The sequence below is a fragment of the Trematomus bernacchii genome, unplaced genomic scaffold, assembly GCF_902827165.1.
Source record: "Trematomus bernacchii unplaced genomic scaffold, fTreBer1.1, whole genome shotgun sequence".
NCBI lineage: Eukaryota > Metazoa > Chordata > Actinopteri > Perciformes > Nototheniidae > Trematomus > Trematomus bernacchii.
Genome location: NW_022987828.1, coordinates 2,414,351 through 2,425,928, shown reverse-complemented (window position 1 = coordinate 2,425,928; position 11,578 = coordinate 2,414,351). Strand labels below are relative to the sequence as shown.

The 11,578-nt window shown below is 41.0% G+C and overlaps 2 protein-coding genes across 2 annotated transcripts in view; one reads left to right on the top strand and one right to left on the bottom strand.

The window, feature by feature from the left end:
- The first annotated feature begins 3,045 nt into the window (after positions 1–3,045).
- On the top strand, positions 3,046–6,964 carry gpr137ba (G protein-coupled receptor 137Ba). The gene is made up of 7 exons (XM_034152703.1): positions 3,046–3,695; positions 4,707–4,756; positions 4,844–5,066; positions 5,420–5,566; positions 5,799–5,927; positions 6,236–6,357; positions 6,460–6,964. The coding sequence occupies exons 1-7, from the start codon at positions 3,312–3,314 to the stop codon at positions 6,557–6,559; spliced, it is 1,155 nt and encodes a 384-aa protein (XP_034008594.1). The 5' UTR covers positions 3,046–3,311; the 3' UTR covers positions 6,560–6,964.
- A 327-nt stretch (positions 6,965–7,291) lies between these two features.
- egln1a (egl-9 family hypoxia-inducible factor 1a) overlaps positions 7,292–11,578 on the bottom strand; it is a 33,182-nt gene continuing 28,895 nt past the window's right edge. The window contains 3 exon segments of the mRNA XM_034152704.1: positions 7,292–8,840; positions 9,504–9,571; positions 9,655–9,791. Of these exon segments, the coding sequence (XP_034008595.1) occupies positions 8,785–8,840; positions 9,504–9,571; positions 9,655–9,791 (261 nt within the window). The 3' untranslated portion in view covers positions 7,292–8,784.

Sequence of the window (11,578 nt, the reverse complement as noted above, 5' to 3'; positions counted from 1 at the left end):
ATTGGTAATGTAATGGTCCTATTGCTGTGAAATGTACAGGTCACATTGACGCTGCCATGGAGACAGATCCTTGTGATTCTCCACAGCCTTTTCTTTAGCGTCACCCTCAGGGAAAACTCTCCATTTCCAGCCTCTCTTCTGATAGGAATGTAAGATGAGTTTTTCTAAGCAGCAACAGCTGTGTGGTGTACTGAACATTTCAACATTTGATGGGGCTTGTGAAACACCAAACAAGTTTTTTTATTTCATCTACTATGTTTGTGCTTAACTGTATGTCTAAATCTGTCTCATCTGCATATGTTCGTACAAGGTTCCATGTAAAGGCTCCAAATTATACAGACAATGTGCCTAGTAGTACTAGGCTGAAGGGCATAGCCACCGCTACTTTCTGTCAAATGCCTCAAAGAGAGAAGTCATCTGAATTGATCTAGAAGCAAGTTTATTTTTAATAAATGTACAAGCGGTATTAACATCATTTTCTGGATACCTTAAAATGATTTTATATATTTTACTGGATACAATAGTATTTTGGAAGGAGAACAATCAGGTCATTTAAATATTTTGTTTTTGTGATCAAATTTGTATTGATGTTAATACACAACATGTACAAGCACAACTTTTTTTTCTTTTTTTTTTTTTTAAATGAAATAACTGAAAGTACAGAGAAACAAAATGAGATAAAAGTAATTACTTACAAAATATACAAAATGCAGAAAACACATGTAAGCTAAAAATAATAACAAGATAAGATAAGATAAAATAGAATAAAACAAACCCTACCCTCCCTCCCAGACATATAAACACACACACACACACACACACACACAGACAAAGACAAAGGTCATTTAAATATTGAATGTTCACCTTCTTTGTGTTTCTTTCTTTTGACTTGTTAGTTCCATAGTTTGTCCAACTTTCGAGCCCTCCAAGCCTTTCCATCTTTATATAGTTTAGGGTGCCACCTTCTGGTCATCTGTACAAAAGTTTGCATTGAGCTTTCATAGTATAATCTACAATGAATTTAAAATGTTTTCATGGTTTAATATACATTGATTTACATAAGGAAAGTACATGAACACCATGATGTCTATGTCATTTTTATTAACTCTGAAATATATTCAAAGAATGGTAAATAGCGAGGACTTATTTGTGTTCACTGTTATCAGAATAGCAAACGTACTAATCACTACTTCTAGGAATTCACAACATTGCTTCCAAACTAAAAGTAGTAAACCCAATAACAATCATTTACCTCATATAAATACACTATTTAATAATACTGTCCATATTCACTGCACTTGCAAAAAATAGGCATTCAATATTTTGCATATTTTTGCATTATTTTAAATGTATATTTTTCCACCAGCTTTAACTGCCATTATTAAAGGTGGGGTAGGTAAGTTTGAGAAACCGGCTCGAGATACACTTTTTGTTATATTCCATGAAATGCTCTTAACAACCCGATAGCAATGAATATCTTAAGTGCTTTGACAAAAAATCCATTAAAAAAATGTCATCTGTGGAAGCCGTAGTACTGTAAAAAGCACGACCAATCATTTTAGCCGGCCCGGCTAAAATAACTGGATGGCCTACCTGCCTGTCAGCCTTCCATCTGTGCACAAACTTATCTCGTGCCCTCATTGGTCATGTGCGCGTTCGTGTGTGTTGGAGGAGGGGCTCTGTAAGGAAGTAGCAGATTTCTTCCGGCTGTGTATTTTCAAATTCTAGCGCACTCGAGCTGGTTTCTCCAAAATTACCTACCCCACCTTTAAATATACAACTAATCTGCAGAAAGAAAAGACCATTCAGAATGCTCTTTTGTGTGGTGCCTGCTGGTAGTGTCTCCATTTTGCAAAAAGATTAATGTACTATCAGCGCAGTCAAAGGTGAGCATAGTGACCTCCATCCTTGGCCTTCCTCATGTTCACATGCCCCAGTTCTGTGAAACAAAATCCGGGCCACTTCTACCATAACAAACTTCACTGAGGTTTGTGTGCAGAAGATACGTTTATTTTAGGAAACATAATCACATTTTTGGTTGTAATTAAAGGGGAACTTTATAAAAAAAGATCAGTTTATTCATCACGACGAGAACTCATTTCCCAGTGAAAACAGGTATACATTGTATTCCTTGGTCCTGGAGGACCTTTCTAAAGTCAAACAAAAGAAACCTGATGATGTCATGAGGTGTTACAAACTCAAGGTGTGAGTGCTGAAGGTGTTTGCAAGGGAGAGAGGGAATAATTAAAAAGACAACTGATTTCAATTTGTAGGATCAAGATTGGAGCTTGAATCCTATCCCTAAAAAAAGTTGGAATATGTTCCTCTGCTTTATTTATGTTGTCATGCCAAGTCTAATACGCTGAACTTTGGGAACTCAGGGGCATCTCAGGGACATCAAAAACTCCAAGACACTTTGTAGCAAAGTTAATATTGTGTTAATCAGAATATTTGCTCTAGTGAGGGGTGAACAGGACATCCAACCCTATCTCTTGCAAGACACCACACTTTTTTAAAGTGCTGAATAGGCAAGTACTCCTTTTTACATAGTCTTTTACGAGTTAATATTAAACATACATTGTAGCTATTTAATTTGAACACGTTTAATAATTAATAATCTTTGAAAGAACTGTAACATCTATTTTTTACAGCAAATTACTGCTACAACACATAATCTTCTTAAGATATGTTTTGACCCTTTTGTTTAAATGTTTCCCTACCAATACAAGTAGGCAGTCTACAATACAGTAGCCTATATGGATTTGTTGTAAATAATGTTTACTACCTCCAGTGTTGAATTATGTAGATGTTGTATGTAATATACGTTTCAATCACCTTAATACAATGAAAGTAAACTCACAGCTCTGAGATGCTCTCGTGGGATCAGTGGCGGTGGGAAGCTCCATCACAGGGTTAAAGGTACAGTAGCGTGCGTCAGCTGACGCGTCGCGTCACGTAAGGAGCGGGAGGGGTGGAGGCTGGTCCTCCTGCACTGACGGAGCTCCTAGCTGCAGCCCGGAGCAGCTTCCTGCCCTCTGCCGCTGACAAACAGCTCATTCTCATCTACCCTGATCATGTGCCTCGCTCTCTGGCTGTCTCAGGCTCCGCAGCAGGAAGTTAGCCTTGTTTTCTTCCATCCTCAACCTGACAGCAGCGTTCGCACTAGTATTTCCTCTTTTTATATCTTTCGTTTTACAACCTCCACTCCGCGGGACGCTCTGTGACGACAGACACCCGGCGGCTAACCCCGGCATCGAGTCCCCCTCCACGCCGCTCCGCTCCCTCCTCCCCAGGCCAGGGAGAGCAGGTTCATGGAGGCCCAGGCGGAGGAGAAGGAGCTGCAGTCACCGATGGACAAGTCGCAGCCTCTGCCTACCTTGAGCCCGGCAGTCCCCCCCTTCGTCACTTTGGGCCTGACGGTGGTGTACACCGTCTTCTACTCCCTCCTCTTCATCTTCATCTACGTGCAGCTCTGGCTGGTACTGCGGTACCGACACAAGCGCTTCAGCTACCAGACCGTGTTCCTGTCGCTGTGCCTGCTGTGGTCGGCCCTTCGCACCGTCCTCTTCTCCTTCTACTTCAAAAACTTTGTCACAGCTAACACTTTGGGGCCCTTTCCCTTCTGGCTGCTGTACTGCTTCCCTGTCTGCCTCCAGTTCTTCACCCTCAGCCTCATGAACCTTTACTTCGCACAGGTGAGTTAATTAGCAGCGCGCGGGTGCTAGTGACAGCAGTGCGTCATAGTCTGCACGTTCTCTGTCATGGCAGAACAGCATTTTTATAATGGAGTACTAAAGAGTTCGGATTGAAAGTCCCCCTCGACTCAAACCCTTTGTATGTGTGTTGCCTCACATTCATGTTGGTGCTGCAGATTGATGTATGTACTGAGTTTGACACTAGAAGAGGAAACATCCACTGCACCTTACTATTCCAGAGTAATGTATCTGCCATACTGTCTTTAGGGGATCTTTAAACATAACCTACCATCATGTGAATTATTGCCTGAAACCAAAATACAACATGGTTTTTGTATATATACTTTGAATAACTTCATGAAATATCATTATATTATCAAGAAATGGTTTGGTCCCACGCTGTCTGATCTCAATGAGATCTGTAAAACAAGACCTTTAACTTTTAATCTGTGAAACTAAACTTTAACAACTAGTTAAATAACTCTTTAATTACACTTTCTCGTTGAATAAGAGTTTAGCATTTAAAGAGTTAATCAAATCCATAATATGATATAATAGATATCAACACTAACCTGCTGCTTTGAATACATTTAATGACAATATTAATAATCACTGATATCAAATATGGCTAGAACCCTATTATCACTGTCAACATAATATTGCCTATTGATGTAAAAGATACACTCATTTTGATTAGCTAAGCAGCAAATAGTTCCTTAATCTGCATACTTGATACAAATATCAAATAATTACTCCTCTGCCCTCTAAATTTATTTTAAGCCTAATCATTTTTTGCTGATTTGAGTCCCAGTTGTGAGTTGAGAGTGAGCAACTCATAAGTATTACAGTAAATGTTCCTGTGTGCTGTGAGACTATTGTGTATCCCAAACAACTTCCTGTTTCAGAAGAATGTGTCTTGTTTCTTTAAAATGTGAGAATACAGAAGTGAAAATGAGTGGCCTAAATAACATGACACATTTTGCATAATGAAACTGATTTTTGTTTTCACAGGTTGTTTTCAAGGCAAAGTCAAAATATGCACCAGAACTTTTGAAATACAGGTACATGCATTTACAACACTTAATTTGCCCTTTAAATTATATTACTAACTTGGCTACAGTACTAAAAACATGTCTCCTGACCCACAGGCTGCCGCTGTACCTGCTCTTCCTGTTCATCAGCCTCGTGTTCTTAGTAGTGAATTTGGTGTGTGCCCTGCTGGTGAGGATGTCCTCTGCAGAAGCCCACACCCTCGTGCTTGTGAGGGTCACCATCAACGACACACTGTTTGTGCTGTGTGCCGTGTCGCTCTCCTTGTGTCTTTACAAACTCGCTAAGATGTCCCTGGCCAACATATACTTGGAGTCAAAAGTAAGACATACTACTCAAGGGAGAGACATGTGTGAAAAGGAAGATATAATTAGTAGATTAACCCTCTGGGATCAACAGAAAGTGATTTGTGTAAGTGGCATTACAATGTATTGTCCACAGCTAATAATAGCACACTTGAGTGAAGATGCACTTCTTTACCTAATCCTGCTTTGTACACGGTCATAGTTTCCTAGCAACACAGTGTTATGCAAGACTGGTTTTACTTCACGACAAAATAAAAGGTCACGCCTTAATATTCAAAATGTATTTCCGCTATCTTTACCCTCAGTTACCATGTCGTTTCTGTAAGATTAAACAAATGTTCCCTTGATGAAACTCTTCAAACCTTACAGGGGACGTCGGTGTGCCAGGTGACGGTTATAGGAGCCATCGTCATCCTCCTATACTCGTCCAGGGCCTGCTACAATCTGGTCGTCCTGGGACTCTCAAGCAAGAGCATTAGCTCTTTTGACTACGACTGGTACAACGTTTCAGACCAGGTGAACCACCAGCTGTCAAATGCCTTTAGATGTACGAGTTAATGTAAAAAGAAAATGCTTTTTCCGAGAGCATTGGTTGACTCATTTATTTGGCTGTTATCGCAGAAAGCTGAAAAAAATGTGTTTACTCTTTGTTTTCCTTGTAATGGTTGCAATCAAGCTATACAGTAATTCTCCATGTGAGGGTAAAAGAGTTGGCTGTTTGAATAGTGGATGTGTTTTTGTTCCACAGGCAGACTTACAGTTGACTCTGGGCAACACTGGCTACATCGTCTTTGGGGTGATCTTGTTTGTATGGGAGCTGCTGCCCACTACTCTCTTGGTTTTCTTCTTCAGAGTTCGGCAGCCTGACCTAGACAGGGTGAGTCAAGCAAATACACTTTGCCCTGCAGTGGAAATGCGCCATAAGTCAGCAGTTTACAACATGAGGGTCAGGGGTCACAAGATAAATCTGAGGGGACATAAGATAATATATAGGAAAGCAGATAAAACACGCTGTTGTTCAACTACACAGAATGTCTGTTTCTGTCCAGTAAAAATATGAAAGATAATAAAAAAACAAAACATTTTTGCCATGAGGTTAGAAACGATGTGATGTACAGTCCAAAGTTTAAGTAATGTAAGACTACTTACATTTATATTCTTATTTGCCTGCGGCTTGTCCTGCAGAGTGGCTCTGGGCTTCCCGGTCATGGCTTCTCCTCCAGGGCTTATTTCTTCGACAACCCCCGGCGTTATGACAGCGACGAGGACCTGGCGTGGAGCGTAATGCCTCAGAACATCCAAGCCAGGTAAAAGCACCACGATGTAACCACCAAAATAATACAGGAAGTAGAATTGTAGCAAAGGGTAGAGGTCAAATGACACTGTTGTTTGTTTATTGGATTCTGTAGTCTGGCTGCTGACAGTTACGAGTGGGGGAGCCAGAGCAGCAGCGGCATTGGCGCCTACATCGGAGGAGACGACACTTACCCCCCCCCTACCTCCTCCTGAGGAGCTCAGCCATTACTGACCGGAGATCCCAGCGACTCCTGCTGGCCTTTGGCTTTGTATATTTTTGCACAGTCTCTTGTTGAAGAGGCGCATGGGGCCAAAAGTCGCCGTTTACTCGATGCATTCAGTCTTCTATTTTGTCTAGAGAAGAACGAACAGACTTTTCTGCCAGTATATAAAGGTCCACTGATGGGACGCTAATTTTGCACATTCTTTGTACAATGTGAGCTAACGTTGACTGCATTTAAACCTTATCATTGTATAGTTTATATTGAATACTGCTTAATATATTTCCTGACTTTTGTAATATGTACTTTCTTACTATTTTATGTACTGTATTCTTTTTTCATGCAGATGTGTTTATATAAGAGTTTTAATTCATATTAAAAGACAGTTAAAATGCAGCGCAAGATGCGGTTCAATTTGAAGAATACACCAATACTTTGATACCACTGCTCGTTTTCATACGTTACTCTACAGAATATTATTGTTGACCTGAATCATGGATCACACCACGCTTAATTGTGAATGAACACTACTTAATGTTAAATCATCTATATAATTAAGACAGACTAGTTAGAACAAACATACAGGTTCTTGGGCTTTTAAGCATTTGTCCTTAAACCACCGGCTGTTATTAAGGACAGTTAGAACATTGTAGTTACATTAATACTCAATCAGTAAGAGTAACATTTATTATATTTTTGTGCAGAAGACGACTAGCAGGCCTGATATGTTTGGCACTTCTCCCCATTTTATTGATGAGCCTTTTTAAAAAGATTAAAGCACTAAATATATAATTTAGCCATAAACTTAAAAAAGCGATTATGCTTTAAAATAAAAAAATTGATCTATTGCCCATTTACAATATTGGAACATTCTCACTGTGTACTTGTATAAAGGGATCCTAATATTTTGGGTGTTTCGCTTTCCTGTAGTGTGTCAGGTAGGTTTTTGTGCATGTCAATAGTTTGCAAAGGCAAAACAATTGCCACACACACTCCCCCCTGCCTGAAACACCTCCATTGTAGTCCTTTGTTTACTTCTGTAACATAGTGACATCCCTACGCAACAGCGGCGCTACTATTGGCTAGCGCTCCAACAAAATGTATGTGATAGGCTTTAGGGCGGGACGGGACATTAACTGGTTAACCAATCGCAACAGAACTGGCCAGCTAAGGCTCTGGTTTCAGACAGAGGGTGAAAAGAGGTGCTGCAGCACAGGCAGTATGAGAAAAATAGAGAGCTTTTTGAACATTAAAGCATGGAAACATTTCACAGTACAAGCCCAAAATACAAATATGAATGTGAAAATGAGCATAATAGGGCCTTAAAGTTTGAGGTTGTCATGGAAAAGATCTTTGTTACATGCTATATTCTTTAAAGCAGTGAAAACAACCTGGAAGGTAATACTTGGGGATTAAGACACTTGAATTGATTTTATGCTGAAGTCTTATTTCTCACTTCTCAGTGTGAATAATCTTATTTATGCTGGGGTCCAGAAAATCAGTGCAATTCACTGTAGGCCTGCAGGAGGCAGCATGTAACTGCATATAGTGCAAACAGGACAACATGAGAGGCAGGTGAATGCTGCTCCTTAAATCTGTGCTTACTCAAATGATTTGTTATTAAGAGAGTAGCCAAAACAAAACCAAAAATCACACTTAACCTCTTTTGTGAAATGATTGAATTCTAACTAAGACCAAACAATTTCAGTCAGAAAAAGCGTGTTTTTAATTTAGATCATTCCTCATATTATTGCAGCCTCAAGTACAACTTTGCAATACAGTAGCTCATAACAGCTGATTCCATGTGAAAAGCATACCACGATAAGCATATGCAGAACACTGTACCTTTAGGAATTAACTGTAAAAACCAATATGCAAAAGGTGTAGATTCTCTGGGAGCTTAACCCCCGTTGATTTTATGAAAATGTCAGCTGTAACGTAAGCGCTCTCCAACGAAGGGGTGAAAGGGAAATCAAAACAAAAACACACAATCCCTTTCAGTACAATGTCATGACATTCAAGGTCCTCTGGGCTGCCCCGGTTTGCTGAAAACAAGCAGAAATCACTGTTTTTGTTTGTTTTGTCTCCATAAAAATGGTTCTTCCACACTCTCGCGCAAAAAGTCTGCTGTTGCCATGTAAAACACACACACATGCTCTCTATAGGCCACTTTCTTCGAACAGAGCACTTAACGGCTGTTGGTATGCAGGCTTCCCACTAGCTAGGGTCTGAGGGTTTGCCAAGTTCAACCTTTACTCCTTTCTCTCCTGCACCTGCACAGAGGAAACACACAAATATGAGACGTTATATACAAATAAAATAAAAATAGAAACAGGGTTGTGTAGTTTAGACTAGGGAGGTCACAAGAACAGATATTTAGCTACCAAATTGATGCCAATGATATAAAAAGTGATGTTACAGTAAAAATCCTTAGTACCATCATCCCGGGCAGTGAACTCACCATTGACACACTTTTTCCCACTGATAATGCTACTGTGTGTACAACTAATCTGTGTTGAAATGGGCAGGAGGAAAGCTAGCTAACCTTAGCCGTCAGCAGCAGGTGAGGTTTCATAGAGTTGCATTATGGTCCATTCACGCTTTATTCAGTAAAAATAAAAATGTGCTAAGTTATAAAAGTATCATAATGTGTTACATCTTAGTCTTGTAAATCACAGGTTGTCAAGTCGTTTGGAAAAAGAAACATTCACAGAAATAAAAAAAAGGTTTATTAGAGAGGGGGGTTTTATAACCTTTCAGCTTGCTAACAGGAACCAGTATGTAAACAATCAAATAAGGAGTGTATTGAGAAGTACATGGGATATCCTGTTATTTTTTTTTACTGGGATATCCAATTGATATAGATAATTTTTTAATTGTATTGGTATCGACTCGTCTGGTATTGAGACATCTCTATTTTGTACACATGAACCTACCCGTTAGGTACTTCTCTTTAGCTCTGGCTCGCTCATCTGCGTCAAAATACCACACCGTGATGGCATACCTGCGGAGACAATTAGAGCAATGGGTCACAGCACATCAGGCCAGATGATCTGATCGTGTGCAGTGTGCAGACTGGATGCTGACCTGGTGGCGAAGGCGGGCTGAACCTCGTGAGGGTTCCGTCTGTCGGACCAGAACAGGAGCAGGCGGTCAAATCTGGGCTCGATATCGGCAAACTGGGCCTTCCCTTCTGGGAAGATTCGGAGAAGGCCACCGTGTTCCTGGAAGAGAAGAACAAGAATAAAAACCCTGTTACGTGTGCAAATCAGCACAAAGCAATGACAGGAAGGTTAGGAGAGACTGTAGGAAGCAAACACTAAGTCAGTGTTTCTCAAAGTGGGGGGCGCAGAGGCATGACAGGGGGGGAGCAAGAGACCAGGAGGAAAAATTGTTATGACAACATTTAAAAAAAAGAAAAATTCATAATTTGAAAAAATATTTATTCGAAAATAATATGCTACAGTACAGTACAAGTACGTCTGGGTCTCTGTGTTTCATTCAAGCAGTGTGTGTGGAACGAGCCATTTTGTGTGCGTGCACGAGCGAGAGAGAGAGTTTCCTGGACCTGGAAACATTCGGGGCTTAGCCCACAGTGGCAGCGCCTGAGATTTTCTGTTAGGGGTGCTGTGGGGTAGCTTGACGTTTCATAGAGGGTGCTCAAACATGTAGGGTTTCCCATTAAGGTACCGGGCGCAACAGTGGAATTTTCTGCTGCAACAATCCCCACACGCACACACAGTACCCCGCGACTGTTACAATGAAGGCTCGATAATCAGCTCATGGCATATAGGTGTAAGCAGGGATGAAGTTCTATTTTTTACAAGTGGGGAGTGGACCTAACATCCTCTAAGGGGGTCCGGGGGCATGCTCCCCCGGGAAGATTTTTTTTAAATATTGAAGTTAAATGCATCAATCTGGTGCACTTTGAGAGCAACATTAAGAGATCTATGGATACATCTCTCAACACCCATATGAAACAGAACTGTAAACAGATTTTCTTTTTCTTTATGGATATTTTACAAATCACTCCCCTTTTAAACTGTATTCTTGTTTTACTGTCATATAGTATTTCATAACTGTTTTTCATTTATTCTCTTATTGTTTTATAACTATAATGATCATATGAAGGTGTGCCTCGGAAATAATCTTTTACATAATTCGTGAGTGACCAAACCGTTTGAGACCCACTGAGATAACTTAGACTAAAGTTAACTATCTAAACACTCAGAGAGTCCTTTAGCTCACCTGAGCCTCTCAGTCTGAGAGGAGAGGACTCTCCTCCAGCTTGTTGTGGAACAAACAGCTCCTTATGTCTGTTAGTGTAGCTAGCTAACCAGATGCTAACAACACGGTCCCTGCTGGCACCGGTGCTTGCCTCTGTTGCATTCACTGAACACGGGAAATTACAATCCTGCCGTCCTCTGTAGTGTCATGATGAGGTTCAGGTAAAGCACGGTTAATGTATTATATTATTGAGGGAGAATTGTCCAGGGCTACAGAAAAGGCCAGGCGACGCCACTGATTGTAACAGTCGCGGGTGTACTGTGTATTTGCGTGGGGAGTGTTGCAGTAGAAAGTTCCACTGTAGCGCCCGGTACATTCATGGGAAACCCTACATGTTTGAGCACCCTTTATGAAACGTCAAGCTACCCCACAGCACCCCCAAAAGAAAATCTCTGGCGCCACCACTGAGCCTGCAACCCCGTTTTGAAGAAATGTGCAGTGCAAAACAGGTTCATTGCAGCCACTAATGCCCCTTTCACACCGGCGCTTTTCCAGCTCCTGCTGGGAGCTAGAGCCTGAAAAGCGCCGGTTTTTCCTGTTCACACCGCAGCGGCGGCGCGTCATAGCTCCGGAATGCGGTTCACTTCCAGCTCCAAAAAGTTGTCGGTCCAGAGGCAAGAGCTTTGGAGCTATGACGCGGCGTCGCTTACGTCTCTTACGTCGAGGCGTGCAGGAAACCTTACTTTGACCATCCGTTCGCTGTTATTGATCATTGTGGAGAGCA